General features: G+C 48.2%; 1 protein-coding gene across 2 annotated transcripts in view; it reads right to left on the bottom strand.

Annotated features, from left to right (window-relative positions):
• SRRM3 (serine/arginine repetitive matrix 3) overlaps nt 1–23,590 on the bottom strand; it is a 104,331-nt gene that overhangs the window by 33,419 nt on the left and 47,322 nt on the right. For both annotated transcript variants that reach the window (XM_081890384.1, XM_081890385.1), the window contains exons 3-6: nt 21,458–21,729; nt 6,417–6,518; nt 1,302–1,436; nt 232–312 (exon numbers count right to left, since the gene is read on the bottom strand). In XM_081890384.1, the coding sequence (XP_081746510.1) occupies nt 232–312; nt 1,302–1,436; nt 6,417–6,518; nt 21,458–21,681 (542 nt within the window). In that variant the 5' untranslated portion in view covers nt 21,682–21,729. The remainder of the gene's footprint in view (nt 1–231; nt 313–1,301; nt 1,437–6,416; nt 6,519–21,457; nt 21,730–23,590) is intronic.

Below are 23,590 nucleotides of genomic sequence, written 5' to 3'. Positions count from 1 at the left end.
TGTTTTTAACTGTTTTGTGTTATTTATTTTTGCAGATTGCGGTTTAGAAAGCTATGAATAAATTTGTTGCAGTAACAGCGGCGACATCTGGAGAGCCAAAGGTCCCCACATCCTTGTATAGGACTTGCTCAAAGCCCAGCATTCTGGCTGGATTGAAGAGTCCCTGGCCCGGGTCATATCCACTTGTTTGCCCTTCCAACCCAACATCAGTGCCACTGGGGGGTGACTCACCGGCTCCGGCGATGACCTGATTTCTTTTTCTTTTTCTTCTTGGGCGGGGGAGAGGTGGAGCTGCTTGATCGTCTCTTCAGCCTGTAGAGGAGGAGGAGGAAGAGGATTTTAGGATAGTCACTTGCTGGTTTACAGGGGTCGCCAACACAATACACTCCATAAGCTAATAAGACTCCAACTCCCATCAGCCCCCAGGTGACATTGCTAAGAGCCAGGGATGGTGGGAGTTGTAGTCCATCCACCTCTGAAGGACACAATGTTGATGAACCCTGCTGTAAGCCAATTCAGTGATTCTCAAACATTTTTGGGGCACAGTCCCACTGGTTCCATAAATTCACCCTCAGTTTTCCCTACCCTATTGAAAACATCATTCAGAATAGCAGTTTGCCGCCCAGTGGCCGGGACATCCCAGTCAGATGGGCAGCATATTAACAACAACAACAACAATTTCAGAACAGTAGCATTTATTTAAAATCCACTCGAAACCTTCTGTCTGGTTAATTCAACAAAACTGATCCAGCGGCACCAGACGTTGCATGAAAAATATTTTCACTGACAAAGACGCAAGGGCGATGGACATTTATAGCATGAGCTATTTATGTAGAACTCCTTACCAGGCATGAACAAACCTTCGCTTACCGCAGACCTATGGTAGCTAATTTATAAGAAAAATCAATGGCTATCTCCAATAACTGGCTATCTTGTGACAAGAACCATAAATACAAACCAACGTGGCAAATTAAATAGCTTTGTAAGTGATCAAGAGCAGTAAAACTTTAAATACGAAGCGAGGAAGGTGTTTTGCTCTAGGCACTAAACTGGTCAATGGTAAATAAGCGACCAATGGGTTTGGGGCAGCCCATCTACAGCCCACTACCACCCCCTCACTTCTTAGCATCCCCCCGCTGCCACCTCCTGGTCTCTGTGTCCTCCTGCCTCCTGCTTGCCTCTTAGAACCCCCCCAAGTAATGCCACATCAGCTAGGGGGCAGTACTGCCCAAGGGTTTGTTTCTCACAAGACCCTTCTTGTAACTGTGGAAAATGACCTGTGTTCTCCACGGGAGACTCACCTGTATTCGCGGTGTCTGCTGTCGTCTTGGTAGCAGTCGGTCGTGCAGTCGCACTGCAAAGGGCATCCCTTCCCGTACTCCGGGTACTGCAACATGTACTCTTCGTCATCCACCATTTGATGGTTCTCGATCACTCTGCACCAAAGAGAAAAGGAGGAGGGGGACGTTGCAGAAGTGTTGTGTAAGGATCCGGGCTCTGCAAGGATTCGGGCCTGGAATAGGCCTGAGCAGTGGCGTAGCAAGGTCAGGTGGTACCCAGTGAGGAAAATTTCTTGTCACCCCCCCCCCCCAAACACTGAAATCTAGTTGGACTCCCAAGAGACTGCAATCTACTCACAGACTGGCTGTGATCTGCCCATTGTTATTGCCAGAGGTTGCTGAGCTTTTTTAAGGAAAGGATTGGCCAAAGCTGTTGAGCTTTTTGGGGGGGGTTGCAGGATTTGGGTCCTGAGTTGATAGAGCTTCTGCTTCTCTCCTTCCCTCCACCCTTCACTTGTTTACTCTCCTGCCTCCTTGGTGCTGACCTTTAAAGCCCTAAACAGCCTCGGTCCAGTATACCTGAAGGAGCGTCTTCACCCCCATCGTTCTGCCCGAACACTGAGGTCCAGCTCTGAGGGCCTTCTGGCGGTTCCCTCACTGCGAGAAGCCAAGTTACAGGGAACCAGGCAGAGGGCCTTCTTGGTAGTGGCACCCGCCCTGTGGAACGCCCTCCCACCAGATGTCAAAGAGAAAAACAACTATCAGACTTTTAGAAGACATCTGAAGGGAAGCTTTTAATGTTTAATAGGTTATTGTATTTTAATATTCTGTTGGAAGCTGCCCAGAGTGGCTGGGGAAACCCAGCCAGATGGGCGGGGTATAAATAATAAATTATTATTACTGTATTATTCCCATCCTCTCCCTGCCTGCCTGCCTGCATGCCTCCTCCAGCAGCCCGGGAGCACGGGGCTGACAAAACGAAGTGCCGAAAAGCAGCACAACAACTCCCCTTCCCCCGACGGTTTGGGGCAGGCGAGAGTCGCGGGTGGCCCATGGGAACGAATGTCACCCCCCTCAGTGATGACAGCCAGGGTAGACCGCCCCCACCTTGCTCCTGCCCTGGGCCTGAGCCGGGTTATGTCTTAAGGACACCTCTCTTGATGGGCTCAACCACACTTCCACTTGCCCTGGTCTAGAAAGCATGGGTCCGAGCAGTTTTCCCTTTGTCCCGCTCCCTTCCCAGGAAAAAACCTCTCTTTAGCTTTAAATCAGAACAAACAGCAATCTGTGGGAAATTGCTGTTTTCTCCGATTAAGCGCTAAAGAGCAGTTTTCCCCAGGGGAAAACAGCGGGACAAGGGGGAATACAAGAATATAAAAAGAAAGAGTCAGCCTGAAGTGGGAGAAAAGGTGAAAGAGTGAAGGAAGTATGGAATGTTTCAGGTTTTTGACCTGCGATGTTGTTTTCCTGTCCCCACCCCCACCCCGCAAAGCCAATTTATTGTGGTTTCTTATTAACCAGGTTGTGACAACTTTATCATCCTTATAAAATGTGTGTGTAAGCAGATCACCCTATTGATTAGCTCAGAGAAGAGCCTGGCTGATGGGGGTGCAATTGCCTTGACTTAATAAACAGAGTCTTGAACAGACCTTTCCCCCAATCACAGTGCGAGGGCTTGATTTCTATTTCACAATGTGCAAATCCACACTCTCTCAAACCTTTTCCTCTGCGAGGAATATAGGAACCAGCAAGCACGATGGCATCACTTCCCCCTTGGAGTGTGGGAGAACAACACAAAGCCAAGTCAGAGTGAGGGCAATGCATTTTGTCCCCGCTCTGAATGGGTGTACATTTACCCTGCCGCTTTTATAAAGGGTCCCTCCCCTTTGAGCCCCAACATGTGCTATTCACAGCCATCTAATTTGCACTCCAGCTACCACAGGCAAAAGTCATGAATAGGCTTTTCCGCGACAGCCATGCTTCCTTCCCTGCTTCTCCAGCCCACTGATGTCTCTGTTGTATTTTCTGAGCCAAAACATCCTGGGGTTCATTTCCCTTAAAGCAGCCAATTATTCACTCGGTTTGTAATTGGGTTAAGCTCCCTTAGCGACAGAGATTAATGCTTCCTGGGCTGTGTCTGCAGGCTGCTGTGGCCTCCCCTTATAATTCCCCCCTTTCAGCTTTTCCCCTGGGGATGCCAGGCAAAAGAGGAGTGAGTCAGTTTCTCAAAACCATTTGCCAGCCTTGATATTTATAAGCGCTTACGATTTTGCAAAGGCAGAGGCCATGAGACTCCCATGTTTTTCCACCATACGGTTTGCTGGGGCTGCTACAAACCTCGATTATTGAGAGAGTTCCCTAATCCAATCCAGAAATAATGTGGAAAGACGAACATAAGAAGGGCCTGCTGGATCAGGCCAATGGCCCATCTAGTCCAAGCATCTTGTTCTGACAATGGCCAACCAGATGACTTCAGGGAACATTACTGCCTCCAGCTGTGGAGACAAAGCAGAGCTATCATCGCTAGTAGACACTGATAGCTGTCTCCTTCATGAATTTATCCAATTCTCTTTTAATGCCATCCAAGTTGGTGATGAAATTTTTTTTAAAAGGTCATGTGTGTGTGTGTGTGTGTGTGTGTGTGTGTGTGTGTGTATATGTATGTATGTATGTTCATGGCACGTATATAAATGATGTATGGGCCACATGTATGAGGCAGCACAGGAGGACAGTCCTGGAGCCATTTTGGTTCCCAAACTGACCAAATGTTTTCTCTGCAAGGTCAAAGGAAAATGGAAAAGCCTCTCCCCATTGTCTTTTCATTCACAAAACCTGTCTTAAGGGTATATCTGTGTATGAATAGGGTGTGAGCCTGTGACCTGCCTCAGGAACTAAGTATTTGTCACTACAAAAGACTGGCCAGGCTCCCCAATCAAGTAAGCATTAACAGGTAACCTGCCAGACAGGAGATAAACAATGCACTCAGATTTCTGCTGTAGACTGCACTTTCTGTGATGTAGGCATGATGTGTCTGGGGGGTGGTCTTGAGCTGAGATCCAGCGCCGAGGGCCTTCTGGCGGTTCCCTCATTGCGAGAAGTGAGGCTACAGGGAACCAGACAGAGGGCCTTCTCGGTAGTGGCGCCCGCCCTGTGGAACGCCCTCCCATCAGATGTCAAAGAGATAAAGAATTACCTGACATTCAGAAAACATCTTAAGGCAGCCCTGTTCAGGGAAGTTTTTAATATGTAATGCTGTACTGTTTTTAACACTGATTGGGAGCCGCCCAGAGTGGCTGGGGAAACTCAGCCAGATGGGCGGGGTATAAATAATAAATTTATTATTATTATTATTATTATTATTATTATTATTATTATTATTATTATTCTGTGATGTAGGTATGATGTTTCTGGGGGTGGTCTTGGACTCCAGGGCGGGCAATTTAAAATGTCTATATAAGAGCGGGCACACCTGGGTTCTGGGTCCTCCTCCTCCTTTTCTGCGTGTGAGGGGAGCACCCTGTTGCAACAGTTCAATAAAGATCAGGCTTACTAGCTGCTTTGCTTCTCAATATTCTCTGGTTGGCCTCTATTCTTTTCTCCGACCAATGGAGAACCTGCAAAGGACTCTATAAGGGCTCTTGTGTCCCCCATAAGGGAATAAGGGCAGATTTCCATTTATTACAGAGACCATCACTGCCTCCTGGGGAAATGAGTTCCATAGTTCAACTACGTGCTAAGAGGAAGGCATGCTTGGCAAATCCACACCGTGATCAACTCCCACCCGGAAACCAATGTCCCCACTATGGAAGGATGTGTGGATCCAGAACTGGCCTCCACAGTCACTTACAGACTCATTGTTAAAACCGCATTTATGGAAGACACTCAGCTATGAGTGATCGCCGAAGAAGAAGTTGTCTTCAGACAGCCATTCAACATTCAGCTTCATGAGAAACAGTGTTTTCAGAGAGAGAGAGAAACGTTTCCTCTATCCGCTTTATCCATGCCATGCATCGTTTTGTAATACTAATATTTATTTAAATGCCACCCGTCTGACTGGGTTGCCCGGTTTTTGGGCACCGCACAAGAACTCACCCCAAAAGCACGTTTTCGGGGCGAGAGCAAGGTGTGGGGCACATGACTCTCCCGGGAGCACAACCCAAAAAGTGCACATCCCGGTTTTGCATCGGAAAAAGTTGGAAGGTGTGATGAAAAGTGATACGATACCCTGGACCGCACCAGCTGCTCTCCCTTTTGCCCAGGTTCCACGTCCTCCCCAGTTCCCCCACCCAAAGGAGGCCTTCCTGTGCAATGAATCAGCAAGCTCTCTTCCTGTCCTCTTCAGTGACCTGGTTTCTTCTACGCCCTCCCCCAGTGCTGGCTAATGGATTATAATATGCGCTTTGCTGGCACGGCAGCTAAGCTCAGAAGCGTTACTGATGGAGAGGGCCTCTCACGTGGGGGCAGGGAGGCCAAGCCATGGTCCGTGAGGGAAATCAGTCCCTCAGGAAGGGAACCAGCCAGCCTGGCTGCACCTTGCTGTGTTCGAGGGAAGGGGGAAAGCAGTCTGCAAGGACAGTGAAAATGAGCCGCTGGGTTGCCTGACCTGGAAGCTTTCAAACCCAACTTTCTAGTTTTCTACATGCAAGGAGTTTTTTTTTGGGGGGGGGAATCCTTTGCCCTGACACGCTAGTTTTCTAAATGCAAGGAGTTCAGGGGAAACTAGGCTCTGTTGGCTCAGGCACACTGGAAACCAGGAGGGAGATATTAAAACAGGCAGAGTTTGCAGTGAGGATCCCAGTGCCTATACAGATATATAGAAGAGAAGAAGAAGAGTTTGGATTTGATATCCCGCTTTATCGCTACCCAAAGGAGTCTCAAAGCGGCTGACATTCTCCTTTCCCTTCCTCCCCCACAGCAAACACTCTGTGAGGTGAGTGAGGCTGAGAGACTTCAGAGAAGTGCGACTGGCCCAAGGTCGCCCAGCAGCTGCATGTGGAGGAGCGGAGACGCGAACCTGGTTCCCCAGATTACGAGACTATCGCTCTTAACCACTACACCACACTGGCTCTATATAGCAACAGGTGTATTCACATTGGCCAGGCAAGCAATTGGTACATGCCATCCCTTCCTACTCACATTTGCCGCCCATGTTGGTCCTCGCGGGTGAGAACACCCTCTTTTTCCATCAGCATTTGCCGGAAGGTCCCCACTTTCTGACGGATCTCCTCTTCGGAATACCTGCCGTAGCAGACAAAGCAAAGACAGAGTTAGTCAGGAATACTCATGGTTTCATCCTCCCACCATTGCCCATTATTCAGCCGTGATTCCTGCCTGGTAGCGGGGTGGACTAGATGTTGCTTAGGGTCCCTTCTAACTCTAAGGTTTTAGGATTCCCTCCAGTTTTCTCCAAGGAGCTCAAGGAGGCGTACAGAGTTCTCCCATCTACATTTAATCTCAACAACAACCCGGTGAGGAAGGTTAGTCTGAAAGAGACAGTCACTGGCCTGCCAAGGTCACCCAGTGAGCTTCACAGTCGAGTGAGAATTTGATTTTGGCTTTTTTGTGCATCATCATCATCATCATCATCATCATCACATTGCATTTCTTACCTGCCCTTTACTTCAGCGTCCCAGGACAGATCAGAACATTATAAAAATAGAGTCATGTAAGGTAGCTAAATCTTTCTGGGAAATGATCTATAATGAGTTGGGGAAAATGCTAAAGATAACTTAAAAAAAAAAACCAACAGAAGCTTTTCTTTTAGGTAGAATTGGTGGAGAGGTACCCAAAGAATGGGGGGGGGGGACGGGACTATTTATGTACTCTGCTATGGCTGCCCGAATGATTTACAGCCAGAGATGGAAAGAAGAAACAAGTTCAATGAAGGAAGATTGGCAACTAAAATTTATGGACTGCACTGAAATGGCAAAACTTACCTGGAGAATAAGAAACCAAGAAGAGAGACTTTTTAATACAGAATGGGGGAAATGTATGGACTATTTGAAGATGTAAACAACTTAGAACATTAGCAGAATTCACATAAAATGGTGCAGTAAGAATAACTTAAAGGGGATACAAAAGGAAAATTAGTAAATAAGTTTGAATTCGATATGCATTGGTAAAAGATATAAAATAAGTACGGTAACCACAGAAAGGTGGGGAGGGGGTCGAGGAGGATGTGGCATTGTGGATGGATTGTGTAAATATTCTTTTCTTTTTGTTAAAATATTTGCAAAATGAGAAAATGATTTTTTTTAAAAAAAGAATATTATAAAAATAGAACATTAAACTCAATTAAAACAATTTACCATCCAAAAAAACGGGGTGGCTCCTAAAATCTCTTTCTCTCAGGTGGCCAAAGGCTGGGTAAAGAGGTGCATCTTCAGCTTAGGGTGAAAGCCATGCAATGAATGTGCCAGACACACGGTAGTCGGGAGAGATTTCCACAACTGAGGGGCCTCTACAGAGAAGGCCCTTGTCCAGCTGCCATTCCCAAACTTCTGAGGGCAGTGGAACTACCAAGAGGGCACCTAAAAGTATCTGTAGGGAAGGAGAAGGTATTTCAGATATTTGGGAGCCTTTGGGGGCTTTAGACACTAATGTGAGGTCCTTGAATTGGGCTTGGAAACAAACTGGCAACTGTCCTGCTGACAGACAAAGACTCTTTTATTCTGACACACCTTTGGGAACTGGTTGTTGTTGTTTTATTTTTTTAAAAGGGATTTTATAATGCTCTGCTGTTTTTATCATCTGTATTTCAGTAGATTTTGGTGTTTTTAACACTATTTGAATTTTATTATGATTCGGTGATTAGCTTTTGTATTTTATCTGTGCTGAAAGCCAGTCGGAGGGGGGAATCAATATAACGATGATGATGATGATGATAACTGTTTAAAAACGGGCATTTGCTGAGCTCTGGTCACAGCATTTTGGACCAAGTCGCCTTCCAGGGCAGCCCCACGGAGAACGCATCACAGACAAACCTTTTGGAAAGATCAACCGTGCTGCAGAAGCCCAGCCGGTCTCAAACATCTTTCATCTCCTTAGGAAGATTCATGCTAAGGCTCTCATGCAATTAAAAACACCCAAAACAATCTAGGCATTTCGGTGGGGGTGGGGTGGGGAGGCAAATCTGATCAGGCACCTAGCATCCAGGGAGGGTTTTGTACTCATTTGCACGGTGCGTAGTTAAACTATGGAACTCTCTCCCACTGGAGGCAGCGATGACCACCAACTTGGATGGCTTTACAGGAGGACTGGACAAAGTCATGGAACAGAAGGCTATTGATGGCGACTAGCCGTGACAGAAAGGGACGCAGGTGGCGCTGTGGGTTAAACCACAGAGCCTAGGACTTGCCAATCAGAAGGTCGGCGGTTCGAATCCCCATGACGGGGTGAGCTCCCATTGCTCAGTCACTGCTCCTGCCAACCTAGCAGTTTGAAAGCACATCAAAGTGCAAGTAGATAAATAGGTACCGCTCCGGCGGGAAGGTAAATGGCGTTTCCGTGCGCTGCTCTGGTTCGCCAGAAGTGGCTTAGTCATGCTGGCCACATGACCTGGAAGCTGTACGCCGGCTCCCTCGGCCAATAAAGCGAGATGAGCGCCGCAACCCCAGAGTTGGTCACGACTGGACCTAATGGTCAGGGGTCCCTTTACCTTTGCCTTTACCTAGCCATGACAGCTCTGCTCTGCCTTTGTGGCTGGAGGCAGCAGTGCTTCTGAATACCACTTGCTGGAAACTACAGGAGAATGGAGGGTTCTTGTGCTCTGAGAAGAGGATGCTGGAGTGAGTGGGCCATTGGCCTGAGACAGAAAGAGAGAGGAGGAGGAGGGGGGGGAATATAGCCAGGGCAAAGAGGTCTCCCTGCCCAGGTGCTGCTTTTTATCTCTGACGTTTGGCCTCGGCGAAAGGGCCCCTTTGTTTTTCCTTCCCAATTGACTTAAGAGGCCCGGCCGAGTATTTATTGGGTGATTCAGCCTGGCTTCCACAGCTTTCATGGCCCATTAACTCTGAGTTACGGGCCAGCCAAAGGAGCTGGACGCTGCTCTCTGCTCGCAACCAGAGGCCCCCTCTCTCCGGCTGCCAGGCCTCAAGAGTCAGTGGGTCGATAGCTCAATGATTTATAGCATCGGGTGAAACATCCTGGAGAGGCGGGGAGAAGAGGAGATGGCGGGGGGGGCCTTCCCTTTGTTTCCTTTGTGCTCTCGGAGCAGTGAAAGCGCCCAGCAGCTCGGCAGGAGCTTGGCCAACCCCCCTCAAAAAGAAACAGGATTCTGGCCATGCCCCCCTCAAAAAGAAACAGGATTCTGGCCATGCCCATTGCTGCACTGAGCAGCCTTGCATAGGCCCAGCACCACAATCCTGTCTATATTGCAGGCCAGGCTCTCTATTAGGGGAAGAGGAAGGGGAGGTCAATGAAACAGCCACGGCTTTGCATGCAGAAGGTCCCAGGTTCAATTGCCAGGTATTATTCTCATTACCATTAACAGCATTATCATTTTATTCTTGCCTTGTGTCTCCTTCCCTGAGCCCGGGAAGCTTCTGCCCAGCTTAGGGAGGGAGGCAAGATGCTCTGGCAGGTGTCTCAGAGCCTTCCCTTGTGTGTTAAGTACCGGCACCTTTTATTTCCAGGAAAAAAGCACTGGTTTTTATTATTATTTATAGGTATTTAGGTAAGGCAGGGGAAAGCTTCTGCCAGTCAGTGTAGACAATACAGAGCTAGATGGACGAGTGGTGTGTCTCAGGGCTCACCCACACTTACTTTGCCCTGTGCTTTCTAGGCAGAGACCATTAGGTCCAGTCATGACCGACTCTGGGGTTGCGGCGCTCATCTCGCTTTATTGGCCGAGGGAGCCAGCGTACAACATCCGGGTCATGTGGCCAGCATGACTAAGCCACTTCTGGCAAACCAGAGCAGCGCATGGAAACGCTGTTTACCTTCCCGCCGGAGCGGTACCAATTTTTCTACTTGCACTTTGACGTGCTTTCAATCTGCTAGGTTGGCAGGAGCAGGGACTGAGCAACGGGAGCTCACCCCGTCGCAGGGATTCGAACTGCCGACCTTCTGATCGGCAAGCCCTAGGCTCTGTGGTTTAGACCACAGCACCACCCATGTTTAGGGACGTCTACTCCCCAGTAATCCCCACTGAGTAATTTGGAGCTTACTCCCGTGTTGGTATAGAGGATGGCTGCTGCAATAGATTCCTGTTATTTCGTTCAAGAGCAGGGCTGGTGTTTCCCTACTGAAGCTGGAAAGTCAATGCGCTTTCCTGTGTTAGGCTGCAGACCCAGGGCCCACGAGAAGCTGCAATAACAGGCTCACCCCCCACTTGCGCCCACCCACAAGTAAATGTGCCTTTGGGTGATGCTTAGAGCCTGATCCTACGTGATGCTGAGCATTCCTTCTCATTTCTCGCCCCTTGGCAGCACCCTGGGGTTCCCCCCATGCAGGCAGAAGCTTGGGTAATGAGGCCATCAATAATTCTCCTTCATCTGCCTTCAAGGGATGCAAAGCATCCCCTTGGGAAGATATCGTGGTGACTCAGCTACGCTCAGTAGGGTATGTGGGCATGTCAGGCTGGGAGGTGAGCAGAGCTGGAGGCAGAAGGGTGGTGTTAGTATGGAAGTGCAACTTTTGAACACCTCTGAAATTTCACGACGTTTCAGAATCCACACCTTTGCCTTCTAGAATGTGCCCAGGGAAAAAACCTGTCGTTTTTTCCCTGTGGCAGCTCATGTGTGGATTCACTTAACAGGCTCAGCTCCAAATCCAAGAGCCCCCTCGTTTGCTGCCCAAAATGAATGTTGCTGGATATATTTGATGATGCAAATGCAGATGCATTTGCTGAAAGAATTGGCTTTATATAGAATCTTGGCAGCTTAATTAGTAATTGCAACTCGGTGGAAAACAGCCCCAAATCTTACACTGGATGCTTGGTTCCACTCACTCTGTAATATACCTGCAATGGAGAAAATTATGCCTCATTTCACCCTTGACACTGGCTTTTGACACCTGAAGTGTATAATTTTAGGACCCACCTTGTTTTTATGATTGCCAATTATTTCGAACTGTTTTAAATGCTGTGATTTAATGTTGTAACACACCCTGGGACCTCAATGTGAAGGGAGGGTTAATCATCATCATCATCACCACCACCTGACTGGAAGCTCCAGACATTTTTTATGTCCTTTGTGACATATACAGAAAGAGCACCATTTTCAAGGCAACCTTTATCACACGCCTGGCAAATCTGGAACTACACTTGACAATCAAATGAGACAAATATTCATTCTTCATGTGAAGATAACTTTTATTCCTGCTTTTAACTTTCATGACTTGGACTTTGTCACTTAACCCATATGTAATTGTCCTTTATGTTCCCATTTTAGGGTTTACCTTTTCGTCTTTTAGTTTTCTCTCTGTTTTATACGCAGGTAGGTAGCCGTGTTCATCTGCAGTAGTCGAAACAAAATTTAAAGAAATCCTTCCTGTAGCACCTTAGAGACCAACTAAGTTTGTTCTTGGTATGAGCTTTCGTGTGCATGCACACTTCTTCAGATACACTGAAACAGAAGCCACCAGACCCTTATATATAGTGAGAGGGGTTTTACTCAGAAGGGTGGTGGGAATGGGTGACTGGCTGATAGGTGCGGTAAACCTGTTGATGACCGTTAACGACTGCAATTGGTCTTACAGGAAAAAGCAAGGGGTGAGATGGCTAAAAATAGCTTTATCATGTATAATGAGATAAGAAGCCAATGTCTCTATTCATACCAGATCTTATACGCAGCATGTTATCAAATTATATAAAAGATTTTTACAAAGAGGAGGAAGAAGGAGGAAGTAAGCCGCCTAGTTCAAATATTGATCCAGCTGAGTGACCTCCTATCCCCGCATGAACAGACCCAGGGTCTCAGATCATCATTAGAGGCTTTTTCTCTGTGTGTCTCTTCCAAAGGTGGCAGACAATCAGGGCCTTTTCTAGTGGTGACCCCTCAGCTGCAGAATACTTCTCCCCTAGAAGGCTTGCTTGGTACCGATATTGCCAGCTTTCAGGCACCAGGCAAAGACATCCTTATTCTCCTATGCTTTTGGATTTTCACTTGCAGTATCGGGAAATTTATTTTAACGTCTGGTGTTTTACAATTTTCATATGTAAGGTCCTCTTTACGCATGCTCAGAGGCACCCTTCTCTTCATCTGTCTCCAGAGCATGTCTGGCCTCTTTCTGTTCACAGGAGCGATACTCTGGCTTTGCAGTTGAAGGCAGTGATGCTTCTGAATACCAATTGCTGGGAATCGCAGGTGTGAAGAGCGCCATTGCACTCAAGTCCTGCTTGTGGGTTTCCCACGGGCATCTGGTTGGCCACTGCCAGAACAGGATGCTGGACTAGATGAGCCCCCTTTGGCCTGATCCAGCCTTCATACATTCTGCCTTGGACCCAAAGGATGCCCCACTTTTCCTCCCGCTTGTTGGAGCGGAGGAACAAACTGATCTGAAAAGGGGCAGCTCCCATTCATTCTCCTCTCAGGCGAAAGCCCTGTGTGGGCTCAGCTTGGCATCCGAGGGCTCTTGAATATTTCATGGTCTCCAGACGTGCTCCGCCGTTCAATAATTGAGCAGTTCACCTTGAGTGTCGGAGCTCAGGTAGTGCGGAAGAGACAGCCAGCTCCTTCCCCCGACACACAAACACCGCTACCTATTTTGCCTTGTTTGCTGTTACAATGGGTAGTTTCCCCACCCCACCCCTTTCTTGGGAGGAGCACTGCATCATTGCAACACACAAAGCCCAGCTCTTGGTTTCTGCGTAAATTTCCAACGTGCGATGCAAAGAAACAGAGGAAGCCGTTTCGGACCATTGCAGCCTACCCAACTCAAGATTGTACTGACAGGTATGATATGATAGGGACACGGGTGGCGCTGTGGGTTAAACCACAGAGCCTAGGACTTGCCGATCAGAAGGTCAGCGGTTTGAATCCCCGCGACGGGGTGAGCTCCCGTTGCTCGGTCCCTGCTCCTGCCAACCTCACAGTTCGAAAGCACGTCAAAGTGCAATTAGATAAATAGGTACCACTCCGGCGGGAAGGTAAACGGCGTTTACGTGCACTGCTCTGGTTCGCCAGAAGCGGCTTAGTCATGCTGGCCACATGACCTGGAATCTGTATGCTAGCTCCCTTGGCCAATGAAGCAAGATGAGCGCCGCAACCCCAGAGTCGGCCACGACTGGACCTAATGCTCAGGGGTACGTTTACCTTATGATATGATAACTATCTTCAAATATCTAAAGGGCTGTCACAAGGAAGATGGAGAGAGTTTGTTTTCTGCAACATAGGACTCAAACCACTGGCTTGTAGTTACAAGAAAGGAGTTTTTGAGTAAACATCAAGAAGTGCTTTCTGACAGCTGATTGACAGTGGAATGCATTCCCTTGTGAGCTGGTGGACTCGCCTTCCTGTAAAGCAGAGGTTGAATGGCCATCTGTCATGGAGGCTTTAGCTGAGATTCCTGCATTGCAGCAGGTTGGACTAGATGACCCTCGGGGTCCCTTCCAACTCAACAATTCCATGATTCTATGATTCTGTTTTATGGTTTCAGGTAGGAGATGCCAGGGACTGAATTGAAACCTTCTGTCCGCAAAGCAGATGCTACAGCCCTTTCTAAAATGTAAACACCTGGAGCACAGGAAAATAAGACATTGCCTTATACAGAGTCAGACCGTGGGCCCGTCTCACTCAGTATTGTCTACACAGACTGGCAGCGTCTCCCTAGGGTTTCAGGCAGGGGACATTCCCAGCCCTACCTAACAACAACAACAACAACAACAACAACAACAACAACAACAATAATAATAATAATAATAATAATAATAATAATAATAATAATAATTTATTATTTATACCCCGGGCACTCTGGGCGGCTTCCGATAAAGTATTAAAATACAGTGGTCTGTTAAACATTAAAAGCTTCCCTAAAGAGGGCTGCCTTCAGATGTCTTCTAAAAGTCTGGTAGTTGTTCTTCTCTTTGGCATCTGGTGGGAGGGTGTTCCACAGGGCGGGTGGATGCGGAGGAATGAGAAGAGCCAAAGGCCACCAATTCCAGCATTGACCCACAAGATACCTATAGGAAGCCTGCAGGTGGAATATGAGCATAACAACTCTTCCTTGCACATGATCCCCAGCATCCTGCCTCTGGTGATGGAGGGAGGACACAGCCTTCCCTATCAACTTGCCCAAGCCTCTTCCAGAAGCCACTAAGCTGGTTTCTGCTGCATCCAAAGGGATGGAATGACCCAGGGAAATCAGCCGGGTAGCGTTCCCCCTTGCCTGTCTCCCGGCACACATCGCCCTGTTCCAAAACAAGGCTGGAACAGACTCAGATCTGGGGCTCACGTGTTACCTGAGCACAGAGTTGCATCATTTCCCCTGTCTCCAAAAGCACACACACTCTGAGCCACAACAGAGGTGGAATTACCATATTTTTCGCACCATAGGACGCACCAGACAATAGGATGCACCTTGTTTTAGAGGGGGGAGAACAAGGGAAAAAAATTATTCCGCTCTCTGCCCAGCGCCCCTTCAGTGAAGCGGCAGGAAGCGCTGCGCAGAGAGTGGCAGAATTTCCCCCCTCTTGTTTTCCTGCTCTAAAACAAGGTGCCGTTTAAGGTGCGTTCAGGCGGCTACCTTGGAAGCCTGGAGAGCTAGAGGGGTCAGTGCGCACCGAACCCTCTCACTCTCCAGGCTTCAGGTTCCTTTCGACCTGCTCTTTGGGGCTGGCGGGGGGAAGCCCACCACCAGCCCCAAAGAGCAGGTCAGGGAGCAGCGGAAAGGCGCAGCGGAGAGGCTGCTGCCATAGTCGCGCATCACTTCCCCAGCTGGGAGAGGATCGCGGGGCTATGGCTTCTTTAGCCCCACCGCACTCTCCCGGCTGGAGAGGTGACGTGCGGCTATGGAGGCTCCTGCCATAGCCGCACGTTACCTCTCCAGCCAGGAGAGAGTCGCGGGGCTATGGCGTCTTCATAGGACGCGCACACATTTCCCCTTTATTTTTGAAGGGGGAAAAGTGTGTCCTATATAGCGAAAAATACTGTAATCTCGGGGGGGGGGGAGATGAAGTCTGTGTCATCTTGCACATCTGGTCAGATCTGGTGCTGATGTTTTCAAACCGACTCTCCTGTGTTTCTGCTATTGGTTTGCACAGGGAATTGGAAGTCCCAGATCCCACCAGCAAAGCTAGCAGTGTAGCATATGTGCTGATATGGATTTGTAAGATCACAAGAAGCTCCCTGCCAGATCCAGGGCTAGACTAAAGCTTTTTGAGGCAAAGGATAAGATGCACCCCCCCCCATTCCTGTTCTATGTACAGGAGTTGACTAGACTAGCAGGTGGATTTTATTTCAACAATGGTAGGATATAGGTGGACCAACAGGTTAATTTCAATTTCTCCCTTTTCACTTCAGTTTGCTAATTTTCCAGATCAGTTTATTTATTTATTCTTTTTTTAAAAAAGTCCTCATCAGCCTTTAAGATTAATTTCTGCTAATACACACACATTTGACTTTTATTTTGCCCAATATGGTTTTTTTCCATTTCCCCCTAATTTAATAATGATAATTTGTTGTATTTATTATTGCTACGTAAAATGTCTCAAAGAGGCTTACAGTTATAAAAGCATACAAAGCGCAAAATTTAAAATACGGTACATAAAAAAGAGATAACAACATTATCAACTAAAAGTGCTCATCCTGCAACAATATTTAGAAGGACCAACCCTTCCCTGTCCTCTCCCTGGAGCCTCACTTCTTGCAGTGAGGGAACTGCCAAAAGGCCCTCGGAGCTGGACCTCAGTGTCTGGGATGAATGATGGGGGTGGAGATGCTCCTTCAGGTATATGGGCCTTTCCCTGCTGGCCCCCCTCCCCAGCACCTGAAATTCTCAGATAGACTGCCATTAAATATGGCAGCTCCATTTAGTTCTCATGGTTAGCAGCTGTCGACAGTTCTAGCCTCAATGCATTTGTCTGCTCTCATCCGGGCTGGCAATTACGGTGACAAAGTGGCAGGGAGAGAGACGCGTTTGCCACGGCACATGGTTTGAATGAGTAAAGGCTTTTTGTGCTGGTCCGCCAGCTTTCTGGCGCCCGCCTCCCTTTCCCATCTCTCTGAAGTCCCACGACATGAAAACAGTCTGTGGCTTCGAGATGCTTCAGGACGGTTGTCAGATGAAAGGGAGCCGGCAAGGCGAGTGGCAGAGAGAGAAAGCAGGAACCAACAGACTCGTTAAATCATTGCCTTTTGAAATATACATCAAAATTCAACAGCGGAAAGTAAAATTCAAAGGAAGGCAGATACAAAGGAACAGACGTACTGTCAGTCCCTGAGCAGCGGAGAGTCTGGGGGTATTGAGAAGGCCTGGGCTTTTAGAAGCTGGTGTGGTGCGCAATATGAGTTATGAGCCCGGAAGACCTGCATTTGAATCTTACCACGACCAGATTACCCTAATCAAGGCTTGGAAGCAAGGTGGGAAGCTGTATACACAGAAACCTGTTTGCTCTGTGCTGGATCCAAAGCTGTGACTAACGGAGAAGCAGGAAGGTTGGGGAGTTAATACTGTGAGCCCCTCCATCCACTGCTCAGGTTGTATATCTGTATAAATAAAACCATGTATCCTAAAGACACCACAGTCTCCGCTGACCTTCGTTCCGAGGAAACTGAACCTGGGCAGATGCCTGAAACCTCTGGAGTCTCTCGCCACTCAGAGATTGGGGTGGCATGTGACACTCGCAGCCCCACTGATTGTGGGGGTCAGGCAGTGTGTGTGGCGCTGGGAACTCCCGTTTCAGAATTTGCCGTGTTGCCACAGGTAACCAAATCAATCTTTCTGCGTATATTTTTGAAACAACAGTCCTTCCAGCTGCTGTAGTTTTAAGGGGGACACTGAATGGGGGGGGGAGGGCTATAAAAGCCAACCCCAAAATTTTGTATAACAATTTTGTGGCGTGTCTGCCGGGAGGGTCCCTGCGCCCCAGCAAGAGCCACAAAGGAAGTACCGGTAATTCCTTTGTTTCCGATTCAGGGTTGTTTCCTTCCCGCCCTCAAAAAACCCAAAAGCCTCCCTCTGCAAAATAAACAAACAGCTAATGAGAAGCAAGGGGGCCATCTGCCGCCTCCAGCATGGCCCAATCCCTCTGACTCCCAGCCCGCCGCCAAGACCATGCCATGAATAATGCTCCACTGCAAATATTTGTCTTATCCAGCAGGCTCTCCCATTCAAAGGCTGGCTGCTTGTTTTTCATTTTCACAGAGCTTTCAGTGGGGGGGAGGGAGGGAGGCCTGTTTCTTATGGGGCTCTGTCTGGGGCTGGATTAATCATTACGGGAAGGGAGGGACGGTGCAGGATTAGGATTGTTTAGAGCTTCCTTTTGTGCCAAGGAGGCTCCTGCCACAGTACGTCCTTCAAGGTGTTCAGTGCTATTGGGTATGTGGGACAATTGTCCCAGGTATTTGGGGGTGTCCATGAAAGAGCAGGGCAAAAATTCTTCAAATAAATACATAAGGTGCACACAGAAAATAAGATACGTATTTTAGGAAACCTTCCAACTGGCTCTTCTAGTCTAGCATCTCACAGGGGCTAACAGGGTAGTGGCTTTTCCACTAAACAGGAGGACACAGTTTTATGGCGTTGGGTGTGAAAGGGAAAGGAAAGCTGGCATTTATCTGGGACCAAATGCTTTAACCTACAAGGTCCTGTTATTGTATTGCTGGATTTCCAGTTATATTTAAAAATAAACCACAAGGGAGACAGAAAGGGACTTTTGCCCAATGGCTGACTCCGTAGGAGGTCCTGACCGGATGGGTTTCCCTTTGGGAAGCTTGCCTTTGGTTTATAAAAAGTCCCCAGAAAAATTATTGTATGCCATATTTCGCCTGACTGGAGTGGAACCAAGGCCTCCACATAAGGTGTAGCAAAGAATTTGCTCTGATTTCAAAGCGAATCAACCTGGATTTGGAAGAGTATGCAAGTCTCCAAATCTTGCAAGGTAGATTTATTTTAAACAAACACACACACAAGCATATTTTACAAACATGCATATTTTAGGGGGAAATTCAAGGACAAGTGTAAAAATGTGTATTTTAATGGGGGAAATATTTATTTTCAGAAAAATAATTTCCACAGGATAATCTTCCTGAATATTAGTTGATTTGATGGCACAACTTTACGATACTTTAATGCAATGTGTATAATACAGAATTTTAGGCATTTTAGAAGAGTTTATTAAAATGCGTACAGTAAAAATGCTTTTTTAAAAAAAAATCTGCAAAAATAATGGGATGGGTCAGACCCGTGATTAAGGGCACACAAAACAGACCTAGATCTATCCACTCCCAGCTTCTTCTTCAGGGATCCTGTCACTGTGGAGGAAGTGAAACTGACCAGCCCAGGCCACCAGAGATCGCTGCTACAGTCAGAGTCTGAGTCACAGACCAGCTGGGTGAGCTGGGACCAGCTGCTTCTCTTTGTCAGAAAGAAGGATCTTACGTCACGCTATCGCTGTCGCCTTCTGCTATCCAACCCCCCAACACGGAAATCCCTATGAGTCATCCATCCCTTGAAGTACCAACAGGATCAAAGCAGAACCACCTGGGGACTTGAGCTTCCATTGCTAGGGAGCAGACCGTCATCCATTCTGACCCTCTGATGACCCCACTTTCTTGGCTGCCCTCTCAGGGGTGAAATTCACCATCAAATAGGATCGTACCCTGCAGTAAATGTAAGCCATACAAGGCTATGGCCCATCTAGCTTGAATGGCGGGTTGGCAAGCACTTCAAACGCATTCGGGGAGCGGTTCGAGAATGATCAAAATGGCAGATGGTCCAGTCCTTGGGGGACCATATTGTCTCAGATGTGCATGTTTTACCAGCAATCAAACCGTACCTTATTCCCATGATTACACACACACACACACACACACACACATATATAGGGAGGGGACTAATTTAAGCATGCAAAATTTAAGCACCATTACCACTTCAGACTACAGCCGAGGATGTTGTGTTCTCTGGACACAATCCTCCATCTGGCTCAGAGGGACAGAAGATATTACCACTCGGGGTGACGAGAGGGGAGGGGAGCTGGTACAAATTACTGGGACCTGGTGGCCTGGAAGGGGACTCAGGACCCGACTATCTTGAGTATGTTTTACAGGCATCTTGCCACTTACGTGTGGTCGTGTATACATGGATCGCCTGGAAATCAATCAATCAATCAATCAATCAATCAATTCAAATCTGAAAATGATAGGAGAGAGCTGGAAAGTCCTTGTGGCTCATGAGACACTCCCCAGAGCAGTGGCGTGGCGTGGGTTGTCAGCACCCGGTGCAAGGCAAGTAATTTGCACCCCCTAACCCGTGGATTTGCGCCCCCTAACCCTAACCCCCAGATGTTGCGCCTGGTGCGGCCGGGCCCCCCTGCACCCCCCACGCTACGCCACTGCCCCAGAGCCCTAAGAGGATGCCAGTGAGCCCAAAGTCCAGAAATAAAGGTTTAAAAGGCTTTTTTAAAAAGAACCTGTGGGTTCCAAAATGGCGCACAGAGTTTTTACGGCTGCAGCAGTATCTCACTCAGCAGCGGTGGGGCGGGAAGCTGTATTGCTTGGTTGCGCTGTTGCCTGCCCTTTCTGGTTATCTGGAGGCAAAAGTGCGGTATAAAATAAAAATGTTTGTCCAATGCCTCTTAAATCACCCTAGTTCCCCTCTCTGATGAGGCTCCCCACTTAAGTGCATCTCGCTGATGTGCCCAGGTGCCCAGAATGTAACCCCGGCTTAAGTCGGGAGTCGCCTATCTATAATTCTTAACAAAATATGCACTTCTTATTCAATACATGTACAACTCTGAGCAGCAGCTTGCGAACTTGTGCCGTGAGCCGAACATTTCTGAGTATTTCCAAGTCTCTACGAATATTCGCTCTTGCACACTGACAGTATGACAGCTCAGCCTCAACTTGTTATACACAATCAGGTTTGTAGGTTGTGCGATACACATAATGCCACTGTATTATGCGACGATCATGCTGGTGCTTAGATTATTGTTATTGGTCATTGGGTTGCAATATTGTCAACAGGTGCGAATATTATCATATTTCTTATGACCAAAAGTAAGACTGCACGTTTATTTTTATCTTGTGTACATATTTTTAACCGGTTGGCCCTTGTTGAGAGGGCCCCCCAAAATGTTTACCGGGGCCTGAACCCGCTCACACTGCACCAAACTCACCATCCAGGCCAGAAGCTGTTGGCCTATCAGAACTCCTTTAACTGAGAAGACATTTCTCCAATTCATCACCTCTGCATGGCAGAAAATAGCCATTACAGAACAGGGCAAAAGAGCAGTCAATTCCTCAGAGCAGGTGGGGTGAATAAGAGGTTCAGGCCGGCCGGCCCTCAAAAGGCCTCAGCATGTCACTGGGGCAATTGCAAGTCCCCAGCCAGTCCCAGCAAGCCTAGCCGTCTGAGAGCTCTCCAGGGTCTGGTCCTTGCCAGCTGGCCTCGTGTCCACTTGGCCTCCCCTGGAACTGTAAGCCAGAAGGAGACGGACAAGCAGAGGCTGGTGGTCTTATACTCTCCTATGTTGCCCATATTCAGAACGGAGGCACGTCCTGACCCTAGCAAAACGATTCCAATCGTCTCAGAGCTGTGCATTGAATGTGCGCAAGTGTGGGTTCAGATGCACATCTCACAATACTGGTGTTGACGGCGATAATTAGAATGATATGCTTTTGTGCTGCTGTTTTACCGGTTTTGGTTTGTATTTCTGCTTTGAGGATATTGTTTGCTTTTATATTAGAGGTTTTCAAAATCTTAAGAGGTTTACAAATGTTCTAAACTAAGTCAATAAATAGAATTGGAATAATAATAATAATAATAATAATAATAATAATAATAATAATAATAGCAGTCAGCAGTAACATAATAGTTAGAGTGCTGGACAAGGACCTGGTAGAGACCAGGGTTCAAATCCACATTCAGCCATGAAGCTCACTGGGTGACCTTGGGCCCGGCGTTCACTCTTAGCCTAGCCTACCTCACAGGGCTGTTAGGTGGATAAAATGAGGAGAACTATACATGCCACTTTGAGCTCCATGGAGGAAAGATGGGATATAAATGTAGTGGTGGCTCACCCTTGCTCCTCCATCATCTCCTGCAACTCCATGCATTTCAGCTCCACCCGCCGCTTCCTCTCGTGGTCCAGGATCTCCCGGTGAGCCTTCTTCACCAAACCGGCCTCCACCAGCCTCACCTCGCCCTCTGGCTTGTGCCATGTGCCCGAGGCCCCCGCCTGGGGGAAGCCGTTGGAGGCCTCCTGTGGAGAAGGCATCCTGGCGCCGTTGTTGTAGAGAGCCATGAATGCCGGGTGTGTATTTGGGTGGGTGGGTGGGGCCTTCTGTAGACCCTGTTGAGGAAAGGGAGAAAGAAAAAACATGTTTATTTCTGCATCCTAAAACACAGCAGGAGCTAAGCGAAAGGCCAAGTGCTCTCTTACTCAGAGGCTCTGGGAGAGCAGCATGCTAGGGACCAGCGAAGTTTCTCAGGAGGCTCACTTTTCCCTCCTCCTCTTTTTTCCTTGTGTGACTTGTCCCTTTTTTTTAAAGATTGTGAGCCAGTGGGCAGGGGAGTGCCTTAGGATTGCTTTTCATAAGCCGCTCTGAGACCCTTTTTGACTAAAAGGAGAGGTACAGGTGATGTGAATAAATAAACAGGGAAACATCTGGAGAAGAAGGGTGTGTGATATGAGGAGTCCCAAGGGCCAGACAGAAAAGCCTAGAGGACCACATGTGGCACTTGGGCCTGAGGTTCTTCATCCCTGCCTTTCACAAGCCCATTCAGCCCGGAGCATAAAATAACCCAACTTCACCACTGAGGAGCCTGAGGTTCTACTGAAGCCCCATTGAAGCCTGAGATCCACCAAGGCTCCATTGAGGCCTGAAGTTCCATTGAGGCTCCACCAAATCCTGATGGTCCTCTGAGGGCTTCATTGAGACCCAAAGCTCCACCAAGGCTCCACTGAAACCTGAGGCTCCATTGAGGCCTGAGGCTCCACCAAAGCCTGACGGTCCTCTGAGGGCTCCATTCAGACCCAAAGCTCCACCAAGGCTCCACTGAAACCTGAGGCTCCATTGAGGCCTGAAGTTCCATTGAGGCTCCACCAAAGCCTGACGGTCCTCTGAGGGCTCCATTCAGACCCAAAGCTCCACCAAGGCTCCACTGAAACTTGAGACTCCATTGAGGCCTGAAGTTCCATTGAGGCTCCACCAAAGCCTGAGGGTCCTCTGAGGCTCAACTGAGACCTGAGGCTCCACTGAGGTTCTACTGGGCCCTGAGGCTGCTAGTCTGAGGTACCCCATCCTTTCACCACTGGTTCAGCCTCTTATTCTGCAGCCAGACTGTAGTGGCTGGATCGGCAGCAGGTCTCCCACTGCAGTGGCCAGTCAGGGCACTGCTGATTAAAGGACTTGAGCAATTGGAGCAGCTCCTAATCAGAGGAAAATTAGGCTGGGGTGTGTGTGTGTTTTCTCCCCCCAGTTCCCGGACCTTGATCAGGATTCCTGTCCAGATATCAGAATATTTAATGCCAGTCCTGGCTTGAAAGTGCAAGCAGCTGGGATACCCCGGGGGGAGTTTGCCCTGGCGTTTGATGAGCCTCTTATTAGGGACAGCATAATTGCTTGTATCTTCCTCAAGCATGGCACACACACACACACACACACACACCGCTCTGGACTCTGCAAAAGACAAGTTGCCTCATTTTCCTCCTCTTCTGCTTTTGCACAATCAAGATGCTAATTTGCCAGCTCCATCTTCCTGCGTGCAAAAGTATTGGCGGCAGCACTGGGGTGTGGGAGAGAGCGAGAGAGAGAGCGGGAGAAGAGAAATGCCCAATAAATAAGCGTATGCACCAGAGGGTCTGGCAGCTTTGAACGCGACGAAAAACACCAATTAGGCGGGAAAGGAGTGACCCAAACAGTGTGTGGCTTGCGAGGGAAAGAGGATCTGAGAATATAACTACCACCACCCCGGTTCTATTTTTAATCTGGAACATTGCTCCATAGCTCCCCCCCCCCACTTCCCTGAAGATTGGTAGCTTTTGACAGGGTTGGCTTTGGCAAGAGGAAGGAAGGGCTTAGCTCAGGGATAGAGCATCTGTTTTGCAAGGCATCTTCAGGTAAGGCTAGAAGAAAAGGCTGCCTGGCATCCTGGGGAGCCACTCCTGATCAGTGTGGACAATTCTGAGATTCCGTGGAACATAGGAAGAG

Source organism: Podarcis melisellensis (genome assembly GCF_964234715.1).
Source record: "Podarcis melisellensis genome assembly, chromosome: 15".
NCBI lineage: Eukaryota > Metazoa > Chordata > Lepidosauria > Squamata > Lacertidae > Podarcis > Podarcis melisellensis.
The sequence above is the reverse complement of the archived record's forward strand: the minus strand, read 5'-3'. Positions and strand labels throughout refer to the sequence as shown.